General features: G+C 58.4%; 1 protein-coding gene across 4 annotated transcripts in view; it reads right to left on the reverse strand.

Moving 5' to 3' along the window:
• Nucleotides 1-2,230: 2,230 nt before the first annotated feature.
• The window catches only part of LOC105469734 (cortactin), a 38,980-nt gene continuing 25,186 nt past the window's right edge, over nucleotides 2,231-16,024 (reverse strand). For all 4 annotated transcript variants that reach the window (XM_024789090.2, XM_024789086.2, XM_024789088.2 and 1 more), the window contains 6 exons: nucleotides 14,265-14,334; nucleotides 10,865-11,013; nucleotides 6,773-6,862; nucleotides 4,727-4,904; nucleotides 4,287-4,358; nucleotides 2,231-2,975 (listed from right to left, as the gene is read on the reverse strand). In XM_024789090.2, the coding sequence (XP_024644858.2) occupies nucleotides 2,839-2,975; nucleotides 4,287-4,358; nucleotides 4,727-4,904; nucleotides 6,773-6,862; nucleotides 10,865-11,013; nucleotides 14,265-14,334 (696 nt within the window). In that variant the 3' untranslated portion in view covers nucleotides 2,231-2,838. The remainder of the gene's footprint in view (nucleotides 2,976-4,286; nucleotides 4,359-4,726; nucleotides 4,905-6,772; nucleotides 6,863-10,864; nucleotides 11,014-14,264; nucleotides 14,335-16,024) is intronic.

Raw genomic sequence — 16,024 nt, forward strand, 5'->3', positions numbered from 1 at the left:
AAAATGACCACATCTAGGCCGGGCGCGGTGGCTCATGCCTGTAATTCCAGCATTTTGGGGGGCCGAGATGGGAGGATCACTTGAGGTCAGAAGTTCTAGACCAGCCTGGGCAACATGGTGAAACCACATCCCTACTAAAAATACAAAAAGTAGCCAGGTGTGGTGGTGCACACCTGTAGTCCCAGCTACTTGGGAGGCTGAGGTGGGAGGATCGCTTGAGCCCTGGGTGCACAGGTTGCAGGAGTGGAGATTGCGCCACTGCACTCCAGCCTAGGCAACAAAGCAAGACCCCTTCTCAAAAGACAGAAACAAAAAACCCCAACCACATCTAAAAGGAAAGTGGCTAAGATTCAGGTGGTTGGCTCCAGGTGCACAAGCTGCCAGGCAATGCTCGGCCACCAACAGAACAGAAACACAGACCCGCTCAAGATGTGTCCCGCTCCCGTTGAACTCCTGCCATGCTCATCTGCAGGCAGCACAGGTAGAGCCAGACTGGGCAGACAGTGGGCCAGCAGGGCCGCCTCCCTTCGTCGCACCGTCCTCCAGCCCCCTGACCCCATCTGCCCACCCGTGCTGGGACTTTCCCCTGGTTCCCAAGCCTCCATGCCTCATTTCTTCAGGACCCAGCTCCCTGCAGGTGGCTGCCATCTCACCCGGCAGACAGGCCCTGTGTGGGACAGGGCTCGCCATTAGGGCTCTGACCCTGTGATGCAGAACGCACGGCAGCCTGGTAGTGGAGGCGGGCGAGGGCACTCTCACGTTTGGCTCCTGTGGGCAGAGCTGGCACAGGCGCTGTTTACTAAGCCAGAGGCAGGTATAGGACAGTCGAAGGGAGGCAGTGCTCCGTCACCACCCAGGCTGGAAGGGGTAGCAGGTACGTTGTGCAGCCGAAAGCTCCCTGGGAGCACCTGATGGGCAGGAAGTGTGAGCCGGAACTCAGCTCCCCAGCACCCCCGGCTCCTGAGGGCACACCTGCTCCCTCAGTGCCACTGTTCCCCTTAGCCTTTAACTTCCGGTGCCCCTGAGCAAAACGAGACTGGGAGAAAAATCCCCCTCAGGATTTGAGAATTGTAATTCAGAAATGACTTTTAAGCATAGAAAGTTTGACTTTGCTTGGAACCTCTGTGCAAAAAACTGGATGATCTGCGAGAGTAAACACATTTGAGTGGGTAAGCAGCACCTCTGAAGAACACGGAAAAGGGAACGCGCGGTTCAGTCTAAGTCCAGAACAGAACACGCGAGATGCACAGGACGGCAGGGGGGCCTCCGCCAGCCCAGGTCCGGGGCGCAGGATGCCCAGAGTGTCGACGCAGCTTCCACTGCAGAACGGAGTGACCACAGACCAAAGCGAATCACACAAGTGGATCAAAAAAAGTTTATTCTGAATTCTTTAATTTAAAAAAATCATACCTATGAGGTGTGCTACAGGAATTCAGATACAATAAGTTGCATATAAAACTCGACCTCATTGCTCATTGTGGTAAAGCAAGGATGAGAAACGCACCTCAGAAGCAAAAACACGCGCTTCACGGGTGCTCCGGGACCCAAGTCCCGAGACATTTCCACGGGACCTTCTGGAACGACACGCCGCCCACCTGACTGCATGATGGGACTGGTCCAGCCTCCCGGCTCCTCAGAAAGGAGGTGAGTTTCCTACAAAGTGAGTGGCCACAAATGCCAGGACAGCGGCGTCCCGGAGCTGTGCGGGGCCTTGGGGAGGAACACGCACTCATCTGCACTTCACACTTCTAGCCTTCAGCTCATCAAACTACTGTAATTGAACATGATATTTTGGCAAAAAGACTACACCCCACTGATGGGAGGAGGCTCCTGGTGGCTCACAGCAGAGCAGGCACCGACTTCCTTCCCAAGGCTGAGAGGCCGTGCTGTGACACGGCACATATACCGCCCCAGGCTGCCCGGTGGCCCACGGACCACCTGGGTGACGGTCAAGACATCAGCCTGTGTGAAAAGAAAAGCCCAATGCAGACCTCAACTGCACTGTGCCAATCCAGAGACCTGCGGGGCAGGGGAAGATTTCAAGGACTTGGTGACGCTGCCCGGCAGGTGCAGAAGAGGCTCCCAGCAGCCCTCCCAGCGACCTGGGTAAGGGATGAGTAGAGATGAGGACGAGCCGGGGTGGGCACAGGAAAAAATCCAGGGTCTCTGCTAGAAGGAACCTGATCCCGCGGGCTGTCATGGTATGACACAGGCAGATTTCCCATCTGACGTGGCAGCTCCTGTGTTCTGGGTGACTTAGCTCCGTGTTAACCTCCAGCAGGCCCGCCCCTCTCCCCCCAAACACTGAGACTCTAGAGGGAGCCCTCGTCTGGGACAGTCCTTCCTGCCTACCCGCCACAGGGCCTGGGACAGTCCTTCCTGCCTACCCGCCACAGGGCCTGGGACAGTCCTTCCTGCCTACCCGCCACAGGGCCCACCTGAGGCCTCGTGCTTGTCGTGGGAGGCCCCGACTGCACTTGATGAGCACGAGGGCAACACGCACTCAAGAGAATGCGAGCTCCCTGAAGCTGCCGCGTGTGACAGTCAATTTGGCAAAAAATAAAACAAAAAAAACCCCATCAATCCATCAATGCATAAAACCAATTACCAAAGTCCTCCTAAGGAATGTGATTACAATATATTAGCAAATTCTGTGGCATAAACATTTTCAAAAGCATCAGCAAAAGTATTAAATATAAAAGCAATGTGTATATTCTCCTCCCCACCTTCAAAAAAAACCAAAAAAACCAAAAAAACCCAAAACCCAAGAACCAAAGAAGGCCTGATCTGTAGTGTGAGGGTCCGGGGCGCAGCTCCGGGGGCTGGGGGCTGGGGGCCCTACTGCCGCAGGTCCACGTAGTTGGCTGGGAAGAGCCCGTACCGGCCCTTGCACACCCCACGCCACCAGCCATCGTCAATCATTTCGATGTTGGTGATGATGTCATCGGGGTCAAATGAGATCTCATCATCACCCGCTGGGGAAGAGGACACAGAGAAAGGTGCTAAGTGCGAGCGTTTCCTGGTCTGCTAGAAAAGAACAGGGCAACCCAGAGCAAACTCCCAGGCAGCCTGCTCAGAGGAGATGCCCCCGCAGAGATGCACTGCGGAGGCTCCTGCTGCCTCTCTCTTGCCACCAAGGCCAGGATTTGTCAAGAACATGAGCCGAGTGACTACAGAGATGCCCAGAGCCCCTCACACAAAACACCCACCCCACCCGGACCCCTTCCTCAGGAGCAGGTTTCCACCACATAACTCCAGCCCTGCCCGCCCTCCCTTCCCCTCTCTCCCTGGCAGACGTGTCTGTGGAGGGGGTGGGGAGATGGGCTGCCCAAGGCCATGGGGGTGTGGAGGCCACAGTAGAGGGACGGCTGGGGGACACCCGGAGAGAAGCCCGAGGTGATGGCTTAAATGGGCCTGGAGGGCAAAAGCCACGGTGATGAGAATCCACACACAGGTGCCGAGATGCCACAGACATATCCACACGCGTGCATGTAAACGCACGTGTGCAAAAGGGACTGAACGGGGACAGCCAGCGCTCACTTATGGTAGCATGCCAACTTCCGCACTGATGGGAAACTGCAAACGGGAAGCACTCGGAGGCAGCGGCCAGGGGTTCGGAAGGGAATCCCACGCCACCCACAAGATGCTTGTCAACTGCAGAGGGGTGGCAGTGGCTTTGTGGACCAGACGGTGGCTGAGACAGAGGCACAGGTGGACGCCACGCGGCACAGCAGGGAGCCCCACCGCATGGTCCCCACGACCTCACTGCCACCAGAACACGGCTCAGCCTGGCCCTGAGGGAACACAGGGCAGGCGGCTGAGGCCAGCCCAGGAGCTGAGGCTGCTCCTAAACTGCCAAGGCCGCAAAGGGAACTCAGGGGGACACGCTGGCCACATGGGAGCTGGCGGCCAGGACAGGACAGGCAGGAATGGGGCATCTGTGTGGCCCCCTCACCTGGAGGGTGGGGCATCCCTGAGGGACAGCGTCCTTGACCTTGGGAAACACGCTGGAGTCTTTGGGGCTGGCAGCACCCTTGCAGCTCTCCAAGGGTTCAGAGAATACTAAAGATAACGGGGTGGGTGCGTGTGTGTGCGGAGATGGAATCTGGGTAGGGAACATGGGAGTTCTTGGCACCATACCTGCAACTTTTCTATACCCCTGAAATTATCTCAACAGAAATTATTTCTAAAACTAACAACGCTGGAGAAGTCAATTCTCAGGAAACAAGCACAGGCGGGTGCAGCCGCCCGGGTCTCCCCTCTGAACACTTTTGCGGGCCGCTCACCAGCCTGGTAGTCGTACAGGGCGACGGCTGTGATCCCCAGGTCGTTCTCGTACTCGTCGTAGGTGCTGTCCTCTAAAAGAAAGCCAGGACAGAGCTGAGCAACACAAAGTCCCACACAGGTTCCCAGCCTTCTCAAGTTTTAGACGACACTTCCTAAGATTCTGTCCCAAAGACACAGGACGGCAGCTGAAGCCCTCCCTTCCTCTGCCCTGCCCGCCCGTCCCCAGCACGACGGGGATCTTCCCGGAATGCAGCTCAGGAGCCGCTGCCCCAAATGTGTCTAGAGCACTTCCCTCAAGGGACAGAAAGACCCTGCAGCAAGCAGGCGAAGGCGGGTCAGCGGGAAACCCACCCACGCTCCTCGCAAGGACGCCACAGGTCGAGCAGGATGTCTCGGGAGCTCCCCACTGGGAAGGGCGCTGCAGCGTGGGGCCCAGTACCTGTGGGATAGTGGCCTGGGGCCTCTGTGCTTTCGTAGACAGCCTCTGTGGCGTAGGCCAGGCCCTGCTGGCTGCCGGCCTCTCGATAGTCAGCGGCCTCCACGCTGTACAAGGGCTCCGGTTCCGTCTCACTCACAGGGCCTCTGTAGCTCAGCTCTGCCTTGAAGGAAGCCGCGTCCTGGGGAAGGGTCACACGCACATGGCACGGGGCCCATGTTGGCTTCCAGAGAGCAGCAGCTGCACTGCCACAGCCAGCAGAAACCCACAGGCCACCTAATTCTCAGTCCCAGCCAGGACCGAGAAAACAGATGTGGCATAGGAAGGCCAGGCCTGTTGGCATGTTCACCATGGTGGTGAGTGCGGGGAGGCCCACATGCCATTTCCTTACCGATGACTGGGTCCTCACCCCCGGAACACCCCAGTCCTGCAGTAGCCACGCCCACACAAGAGGTTAGGAGCCACGCCCCTGCCTGCGCTGTTGCCTGGGGGTAGAGCCCATCTTTGTTGGGTTAATTTGGCTGATTTCGAGGCACAAGGCACCCTGGGGCCGAGTGGCCACCCTCCTGCCCTGTGCTGCTCCACCCTGGCCCTGCCTGACAGCAGCTTCACCACATGGCTGCAGAGCGGCTGAGCCTGCAGACCGGGCTCTGCCCTAAACAAATCCTCTCTGCAGAGGGCAGTAAGGGCACCGCCGAAGAATCACATTCAACTACAAAGGTGCCAGCGGAACACCTCTTTCTTTATAACCACCGCAGCTTCGGAGCCCTCACGAAAATCCCGACCTGCTTATCACCGATGCTGGCTTTAATCAGTGTTTCTGAGCAGGGTCCACCTGATGTCACCGGCAGTGAGAGAAAGCAATGCCAACAGCTCAGAAACGCGCACCCAGGAGATCCGGGAAGAACTGGCGGTGGAGCGCTGCTCGCCAGGGAGAGTGAGCGGGCAGGGAGAGCGACTCCACCCTCAGCGCAGGCGCTGGGAGCCACGCGAGGGCCGAGTTGCACAGGAGGGGCAGGGTCGGAGCTTCCTTGCGGCAGACGGCGCTGACTGCCAAGGGAGGGACGAGGGGGGGAGGCTCGTTCCCGATGAGCTGCAAGGCCTCACTTACCACATCCCCCCAGGGCCTGGCAGGGTAAAGGCAGCAGCACAGCCCAGGACGGACAGTCGGGTGGTGACGAGGCCATGGCCAGTGAGGCCCAGGCCCCAGACCCTGCCTGTCTCCAGGGCGCTCTGGGCTCCTGAACTACCGTGGTCCGTGGTCTGGAGTGTGCCCCCCGTAACTACCGTGGTCCGTGGTCTGGAGTGTGCCCCCCGTAACTCACTGACTGGCTCCTGGGCGAGGAGAGATGAATGCATAGACCAGGATGATGGCGGTGGGATGGAGAAGGGGCAGGGCTGGGGCCAGGAGAGGTGGTCATAGGTGGAGGGTGTGGTTAGCGCAGAGATGGCAGGGAGCAGGAGACACAAAGTCAGGGATGGGCGGGCTGTCGGCAGACGGCTCGGTAACTCTGGGATGGGGACGGAACACTGGGGGACCCACGAGAGGGGGTCAGCAGCACAGGGAGGGTCTGGACAGCATGTCCGCAGCACACTCATGAGGGGCTGCAAGGCTGGAGAGCTGGACGGGGCAGGCACAGAAGGCAGATCGCGCGGGAGGTGGGGGCTCAGTGATGAGGGAGGGCAGCACTGCCAGAAGGGAGTGTGGCGGCGTCCCGCACAGCAGAGAGCAAGTGGGGGGAAGACCCCCACATCTGATTGTCTGACAGCAGGTGACCCCAGCAGGGACTGCAGTGAAAGTGGCCAGACTACAACAGGCTGTAGAGGGGTGAGAAGATGGCACGTGGGCCTGCACAGCTGTCCCCCGACAGCACCGAGGCCTGTCACCCACCCCCAGGGCGCTCCTGGCCCACCCCTCTCCGGGCATGGAATGCAGCGATGCCCTCTGCACCCACACCACGCTGCCTGCCTGCAAGGGCTTCCTCCACTCCACAGAGGACCTGGGCTCTGGCAGGAAGTCACGCTCATTCAAACACCAAAGACACCAACCTCATAGACGGGGCTCGAGGGCAGCCTCTCCTCGGTTGGCTGAGGTGCAGGCGATGCAGGGGGCGTTTGCGTTTTGGCTCTGGCTTGCTCCTGTGATTGAAAACAAACAGCAATCGGAATGCTGCCATGACACTCTACACTGTCACGCCTGCCGTGTTTCAGAAGTTTGCGCCTAAGCTCTAGACATGCTCTGGGGGAAGGAGCGGAAAACATCCACACCAAGGTTGAGCTGGAGCACTAAGCCTCGGACCCCACCAGCACCCAGGCAGGATCCGAGGGGCAGGTGAGCTGGAGCACTAAGCCTCGGACCCCACCAGCACCCAGGCAGGATCAGAGGGGCAGGTGAGCTGGAGCACTAAGCCTCGGACCCCACCAGCACCCAGGCAGGATCAGAGGGGCAGGTGAGCTGGAGCACTAAGCCTCGGACCCCACCAGCACCCAGGCAGGATCAGAGGGGCAGGTGAGCTGGAGCACTAAGCCTCGGACCCCACCAGCACCCAGGCAGGATCAGAGGGGCAGGTGAGCTGGAGCACTAAGCCTCGGACCCCACCAGCACCCAGGCAGGATCCGAGGGGCAGGTGAGCTGGAGCACTAAGCCTCGGACCCCACCAGCACCCAGGCAGGATCAGAGGGGCAGGTGAGCTGGAGCACTAAGCCTCGGACCCCACCAGCACCCAGGCAGGATCAGAGGGGCAGGTGAGCTGGAGCACTAAGCCTCGGACCCCACCAGCACCCAGGCAGGATCAGAGGGGCAGGTGAGCTGGAGCACTAAGCCTCGGACCCCACCAGCACCCAGGCAGGATCAGAGGGGCAGGTGAGCTGGAGCACTAAGCCTCGGACCCCACCAGCACCCAGGCAGGATCAGAGGGGCAGGTGAGCTGGAGCACTAAGCCTCGGACGCCACCAGCACCCAGGCAGGATCAGAGGGGCAGGTGAGCTGGAGCACTAAGCCTCGGACCCCACCAGCACCCAGGCAGGATCAGAGGGGCAGGTGAGCTGGAGCACTAAGCCTCGGACCCCACCAGCACCCAGGCAGGATCAGAGGGGCAGGTGAGCTGGAGCACTAAGCCTCGGACCCCATCAGCACCCAGGCAGGATCCGAGGGGCAGGTGAGCTGGAGCACTAAGCCTCGGACCCCACCAGCACCCAGGCAGGATCAGAGGGGCAGGTGAGCTGGAGCACTAAGCCTCGGACCCCACCAGCACCCAGGCAGGATCAGAGGGGCAGGTGAGCTGGAGCACTAAGCCTCGGACCCCACCAGCACCCAGGCAGGATCAGAGGGGCAGGTGAGCTGGAGCACTAAGCCTCGGATCCCACCAGCACCCAGGCAGGATCAGAGGGGCAGGTGAGCTGGAGCACTAAGCCTCGGACGCCACCAGCACCCAGGCAGGATCCGAGGGGCAGGTGAGCTGGAGCACTAAGCCTCGGACCCCACCAGCACCCAGGCAGGATCAGAGGGGCAGGTGAGCTGGAGCACTAAGCCTCGGACCCCACCAGCACCCAGGCAGGATCAGAGGGGCAGGTGAGCTGGAGCACTAAGCCTCGGACCCCACCAGCACCCAGGCAGGATCAGAGGGGCAGGTGAGCTGGAGCACTAAGCCTCGGACCCCACCAGCACCCAGGCAGGATCAGAGGGGCAGGTGAGCTGGAGCACTAAGCCTCGGACCCCACCAGCACCCAGGCAGGATCAGAGGGGCAGGTGAGCTGGAGCACTAAGCCTCGGACCCCACCAGCACCCAGGCAGGATCAGAGGGGCAGGTGAGCTGGAGCACTAAGCCTCGGACCCCACCAGCACCCAGGCAGGATCAGAGGGGCAGGTGAGCTGGAGCACTAAGCCTCGGACGCCACCAGCACCCAGGCAGGATCAGAGGGGCAGGTGAGCTGGAGCACTAAGCCTCGGACCCCACCAGCACCCAGGCAGGATCAGAGGGGCAGGTGAGCTGGAGCACTAAGCCTCGGACCCCACCAGCACCCAGGCAGGATCAGAGGGCAGGTGAGCTGGAGCACTAAGCCTCGGACCCCATCAGCACCCAGGCAGGATCAGAGGGGCAGGTGAGCTGGAGCACTAAGCTTCAGATCCCATCAGCTCCCAGGCAGGATCCGAGGGGCAGGTGAGCTCTGAGGCTGAGATCACACAGCCAGTGACGCGACAGTGCCGGGACTGGGCCACAGCTCATGTCCCGCCCACACACCGATTAGACGGTTTAGCCACAGATTTGGGAGTCTGAGTTGATGCTGCAATGGGTTGAGACTTTGGGGGCCTTCATATGGGCTGAGTGCGTTTGCGCATGAGACGGACATGAAGCTTTAGGGGCCAAAGGATGAACTAGGGTAGGATAATGGCCCCTCAAAGCTGCTGACATCGCAGTCCCCAGACCCCATGCGGAGGGACTGTGTGTGTGATGAAAACTAAGGGTTCTGTGACGGGAACTCTGGACTATCTGGGTGGACCCAATGTAATCACGAGGTCCTGAGAGAAGGGAGACAGGAGTGTGAGGGACAGAGGAGGGGCGGTGACAACGAAAGCAGAGGCTGGAGACGGGAAGACGGGGCCGCAGGGCTGCCAGGAGGAACACAGCTCTGCTGACATCTTTGAGGACTTCTGACCTCCAGGGCTGTAAGACACTAGCTGTGTGCTGTGTGTGGTGGTGACTACAGCAGCAACGGGAAACTCACTGACAGCCTGCGGGCTCCAGTGCCAGACGCTGAGTCTGAGGGCAAGGCGTGCAGGCACACGGGCCAGGGAGCCACCCAGGCAGGATCTGAACCCCAGGCGTCCGCTCCAAACCCTCCCTCCTCTCCCTCTGCAGGACCTGAACCCCGGGCGTCCACTCCAAACCCCTCCCTCCTCTCCCTCTGCAGGACCTGAACCCCGGGCGTCCGCTCCAAACCCCTCCCTCCTCTCCCCCTGCAGGACCTGAACCCCGGGCGTCCACTCCAAACCCCTCCCTCCTCTCCCCCTGCAGGACCTGAACCCCAGGCGTCCGCTCCAAACCCCTCCCTCCTCTCCCCCTGCAGGACCTGAACCCCATGCGTTCGCTCCAAACCCCTCCCCTCCTCTCCCTCTGCAGGACCTGAACCCCAGGCGTCCGCTCCAAACCCTCCCTCCTCTCCCCCTGCAGGCTGCCTTGCTCTATTAGGAACAATGGTAGTGCTGTCTTGTCTTGCTGAAGAGAAAACCACTCCTGGTCTTGAGACCCTAGCACGGTTCCTGGCATCTATGGTCTTGCCTGACCCCAACAGGACAGTTGTAAATTCCCACGTCACCTGGTGCCATCCACAGATTAAACACTCGAAGTACCATGTCCTGTGTGGCCCTGCAGGGGCAGGGCCTGGGGTGGGCAGGAGAAGCCCAGGCTTCCACACAGGCTGGGCCTCCCCCACATTGCAGATGCCCCAGCTGAGAGCCACACCTGGTAACTTCACACACACATTTGTAGGCTCCAGGCTCTATTCACGGCCCCCCTAATCCCGCTGAGCACAAGGAAATTCCTTGTCAGTGGGACGCCACCCAGGCTAGACCCAAAGCACCCAGATGCAGGCTCGTGCTCTGCCCCTGCCAGGGGTGCGCTCCTGGCATCTTTCTCTGGAGCGCTTCTCCACAGCCAGGGGCTTGGGTGAGCGGGGCTGGGCTGGCCAAGCAGAAGCAGGCCCCAAGAGCAGGCTGCCTCTGCACAGAGGCCCCTCCAAACCCCAAACTTTCACCCAGAAAAGGAGGGGCTTCCAGAGGGGGAGGGGTGAGAAGAGACTCAGGCTGACATTTGGACAAGAGCTCCGTGGAGGACGAAGCCGACAGGACTCTGCTGTCAGCTCAGGGACAGAGGGTAGGGCAGGTTGCTGGGTCCTGGGGCTGGACCGGCAAGACCAGGATGGCGCTAGCTAGCTGCCTGGAGCATTGTGGCCAGAGACTCAGCCTATGTGTGGCTTCAAGTGACAAGTGCCTTAAAGCACAGCCTTAAAGGAGAGTTAAACATGCCTTCCAAGGAAACCCTGGCCAGGAAAGAATAAGCCCCGCCCAGGCCCCAGAGCTGCCAATCCCCTCGCACAGGTCCGAGAGGGAGAGCGCGCTGCAGCCCACTCGTTGCCGCTCACCTCCAGCTTCCTTCTGGCTTCTTCCTGCTCCTGCCGCTCCTTCGCCATCCGCTGGGCTCTCTCTGCCTCCGCCTTCCGCCTGTCCTCCTGCTCCTTCTCCTTAGCGAGGTTTTCAAAGTTAGCTCTGATGTTACTTGTTTTGCTGGTCACTATAGAGAAAGGAGGGAGGACGTGTGGCTTGAGCACAGCAAAAACATGGCTCCTGGACAACAGCCCCACAGAGGGTGACCGCCCCAGGAACCGGTCATCCCCCCACCCCCGAGGAGGGAAAGGTTCTTGCAGCTGCCAGCTCAGCCCACTGGTCCGGAGCCAGCACTGGGCGCCGGCCGCAGGGCACTGCACACCTGGTGGGACTGGCGATCCCCCTAAGCTTGGCATCAGGAAGATCTTTAAACAAGACAGAATCTCCACCACCACACTCACAATTTTAAATAAAAACAGCCAATTTCTCTTAAAGACATCTGTCCTTGATAAAGCAGTTAAGGTACTGATGTATACTGTAATCGACATATACTGAATACAGTGAATCTCAACCGCTAAGTATACATTTTTTTATATTGTGTGTGACAAAAATGGAAAAGAGGGCACTGGCTCATGCCTGTAATTCCCAGCACTTTGGGAGGTTGAAATGGGAGGACTGTCTGAGATCAGGAGTTTGAGACCAGCCTGAGAAAGACAGTGAGATCCCATGTCTATTAAGAAAAAACGATAAAAATGTAAGTCAAAAGTGGGGAACAAGGCCGGGCGTGGTGGCTCACGCCTGTAATCGCAGCACGTTGGGAGGCTAAGGCGGGTGGATCACGAGGTCAAGGGATTGAGACCATCCTGGCAAACATGGTGAAACCCTGTATCTACTAAAAATGCAAGAATTAGCTGGGCGTGGTGGTGCGCGCCTGTAATCCCAGCTACTCGGAGGCTGAGGCAAGGAGAACTGCTTGAACCCAGGGGCAGGGGTTGCAGTGAGCCAAGACGGCACCACTGCACTCCAGCCTCGCAACAGAACGAGATTCTGTCTCAAAAAAGTGGGAAGACACGTGAGCCTTCCCTGCTGTGTCCGGGACTGTGGCGGTGGCTGTCTCTGTCTCAAGGAACATGAATGGAACCATGAGAGCTGCAAGTTGATTGTTTTTTCATGGAACAACGTTCTTCCCTGAAATAACAACTGACAGACAAACTATGGTTATGCAAAGCTGGGTATCTGGCAGCAGTTTTCTCCCAAGTGAATGAACTAAGCCTATTGTGTCAAGAAAAATTACTGTAGTATTTGTCGCCAACGGGAAAATTCCAGCTTTCAAGTAAAAGACAGAATTCTGAAAAATGTGAGGCTGCCACATGAACACGACAATTTCCACTTAGCCTCTGCAGATAACATTGACGATGACAGCAAATGTGATTTTTTGGGTCCTGTATAATGATAAGTGTCCACAAGTGGAAGACGGGCATAACGCAGAGGTCCAGCATTTTCCAAATAGCCAACACAGGGTGCCACCCGAGCATACTGGGGGGCGAGCCATTCAGGGCCAGAGGAGCCACCCCCACCTGGCACGCTTGCATGGCATCGCGGAAGGACACCCACACTGCCCTTAAGGTTACAAACACTCCTCCCTTTCCCAACCGCCTACCCAGGTGATTCCACATGTTCTTCCTAAACAACGTAACATCGACAGACTGCAGAGGCAGATAGGTGTGAGAATGCAGCCGTCTTCTATTAAAGAGATTTACAAAAAAAAAAACAATGCCACTCCGTGCATGGCCAGTTATATTATTATTTTTATTTTTTGCGATGGAGGTTAGCTCTTGTTGCCCAGGCTGGAGTGCAGTGGCGCAATCAAGGCTCACTGCAACCTCCGCCTCTAGATTCAAACAATTCTCCTGCCTCCGTCTCCTGAGTAGTTGGGATTACAGGCGTGGGCCACCATGCCCAGCTACTTTTTGTATCTTTAGTAGAGACAGGGTTTCACCATGTTGGCCAGGCTGGTCTCAGACTCCTGACCTCAGGTGATCCACCCGCCTCGGCCTCCCAGAGTGCTGCGGCTACAGGCGTGAGCCAGCATACCCAACGTAGTTTTGTTCTTTTTAAGTGAACCAATTTATAACTTTCCAATGGCTGTGGTGGCTCATGCCTGTAATCCCAGCACTCTGAGAGGCTGAGGCAGGTGGATCACTTGAGCTCAGGAATTCAAGACCAACTTGGGCAACACAATGAGACCTCGTCTCTACTAAAAATAAAAAAATTTAACTGGGCATGGTGGCATGCACTTATAGTTCCAGATTCTCAGAGGCTGAGGCAAGAGGACTGCTTGAGCCCCGGAGACTGAGGCTGCAGTCCTGCCTGGATGACACAGCAAGATCCGGTCTCAAAATAAATAAATAAACAAATAAAACAGTCCTCTGATTTCTTTTTTTTTTTTTTGAGATGGAGTCTCGCTCTGTCGCCCAGGCTGGAGTGCAGTGGTGTAATCTCAGCTCACTGTAAGGTCCGCCTCCCGGATTCAGGCCATTCTCCTGCCTCAGCCTCCTGAGTAGCTGGGACTACAGGCGCCCGCCACCATGCCTGGCTAATTTATTTTTTATTTTTAGTAGAGACGGGGTTTCACTGTGTTAGCCAGGATGGTCTCGATCTCCTGACCTCGTAACCCACCGGCCTTAGCCTCCCAAAGTGCTGGGATTACAGGCGTGAGCCACCACGCCGGGCCACATTCCTCTAATTTCTAATATAGTCAATATCATCAAATACATCAACGTCTTGGGGGGTTCTCACTAGTGGTCAAAGTGTCAAAGCGTCCTGGGCCCTCCAACTCTGAGAACTGTGGATCCACGGCTCCCCTAGTAAGCAGTGGTAGCTCTCCGCATCCTGTGTTAAATTTAGCACTTGCTTTCATGTACGATATTTTCCCCAAGTACCTGACTCTCCGGGGCATGGGCCACCTCTGACTCAATCGTGTGTCCAGCACAGAAAAGGGCAGGTTTCGAGCTCCCCGGTCAAGGGCCCAAGAACAAGCAGCAGAGAGAACGTCTGCCGTCGCCTGCACACTGATGCCTTCCTCCTGCCACAGCTGCGACCCAGTGGCTCAGGGAGCCGGGCAGGCCCCGGCTGCTCCCAGGAGCTGGTCACTGGCAGTGTGGAGGGACCCTCGTGGATGTGCACGTAACCCCTTTGCTTTGGGAAGAGGCCCACGAAACGGGCCCCAGCGAAACAGCTGCACCATGCTGCGTTTGAAAGGTGACTCTACACCTCTGCAGGAGAAACGGGATCTTCATCAAAAGGATCGTTTTCTGTCCCAAAAATACGCAGCAACAACCACGCTTTCAACTAGTGGTGCGTCTGCTCCCGGCTGTGTTTCAGCTCAGTGTTTTCCTGGGAAACCACACGGTGCTCCCGGTATCAGCCAGGACTCACCAGCTTCAACAGGTACCGTCTTCTGGTAGGCAGAGGACACCTGGGGGACATCCTCAAAGGTGGACGCGTTCTGTGGAGATAGGAATTGGGCGTCAGAAAAGCACTTTTCTCTTTTCTCCATGCCCTGTGGCAGCTCCTACCAGATGCAAATGCCTTCCTCAGATCTTCCCAAAGGCCCAGCCACACAGCCCAGAGCACTCTTCATGGCCTCTCAGTTTTGCAAACTAACTGAGGCATGAGAACGATTACCCACCACATTTGCAGGCAACCGTGAGTCAGCATGAGCATAAGAAATACATGTATCTCCATCTGCTCTATCATACACCAATTCTGGGATCCGCCTCACGCCTTCCCCACCCTCCCTCCGCCACCCAGAGGTGTGAGCATTGACAGGAAGCAGAAGACGCTGGGGACACATGCAAGGCTCCGGTGGCCCGTCCTCCACACCACACCACGCAGTGGTGCAGTCACACCTTTCTGCATTGCGGGGGACTCAACTCCGGCCTGACCAATGAGCAATGACTCTCACATAGGACTCAGGTGGAGACTGGCAGGGCTCGTGGAGACTAGTGGCCGTCCCCAGTCTCACTGTGGGTTTCACTACCTCTGATGAGAACACCTGAGGCTCAGAAGCCACCAGAGCCCCCACGCCATGGCCCCTTTCTGCCCAGCACCTCCTGCTTGCCCCCTTCCTGGCCTGCCTGTCCTTCCTCGGACCCTGCTCCCTCCTCCTGTCAGTCAGCTCCAGCGTCTACTCCATGTCCCTTGAGCCGCTTGCACCTGTTCAAAGGCAAGGCCATCAGCCTTACTGGGTCCCGTCACCCACTGGGCCCTCTGCAGACATCACCTCGCCCTCAGGGGATGACCTCACCTCCCAGCCTGGGTTGTAGCCCCATCCCCACAATGTACGGGGACCCAGGCAGTTACATCACTCTCTCTAAGCCTTGGACTTCATCACACAGCAAACCAAAGGAGAGAAGCTCCACCCCGTCCTGGATGAAAGACAATGACACCAAAGGCCACACCCCTACACTGTCTCCCCACGTGCTCACAAGCTCAGCGGTCACTGCCAACACCAGCAATGCTGACCACAGACACCCACGGCACAGCAGTCCCTCAGGTTCGGGCCCCAAAGCCACAACCTCTGACTCACCCAGAGGGGAGCTCCTTCCCTCCACCCGTCCCAGTGCGTCGCAAGGCCCCCGCTACCTCGCCGGTTCCCCTTGCCCAGTGTCCTCTGACCGCATGCCTACTCCCCTCCCGACTCTGCATGCCACCCGGGCCTGGCCCCAGCCCTACCCCAGCTTCCTCTCACTGACACCCACATCCGCTACTCCCAGTTCTTCAGCTCACTGTCGGCCCCACGTCCACCCCACACCCACCCGACTGCTCCCTCCCCTGCGTCCCTTGGCACCAAACACCATGCCCTGCTTCTCTACCACCTGAGCCCCTCCAGTTCTCCTCAGGACCACACCCCCCTGCCCAGGCCATTCCCCACAACCCAGACTCCACGCTGAGGCTGGCGGATTCTCAAAGCAGACCCCCAAAGTGTCCCTTACCTGCTAACCCTTCTGGGGCCATGCATGTCACCTAATGGCGTGCAGAACACCCTGTGGTGTGTGGGGCTCTCCAGGGCCAGCTCTGTCCCCGCTCCCCGCCCTCCCTCTGCAGCTAGGTTCCTTGAGAACCTGCTGTGACTCCTGTCCCACCCAGGCCCACACCTCGTCCCTCCGTGGTCTCCTGAGCCTTCTCTCCTGAAC

Source organism: Macaca nemestrina, chromosome 12, assembly GCF_043159975.1.
Source record: "Macaca nemestrina isolate mMacNem1 chromosome 12, mMacNem.hap1, whole genome shotgun sequence".
Taxonomy (NCBI): Eukaryota; Metazoa; Chordata; class Mammalia; order Primates; family Cercopithecidae; genus Macaca; species Macaca nemestrina.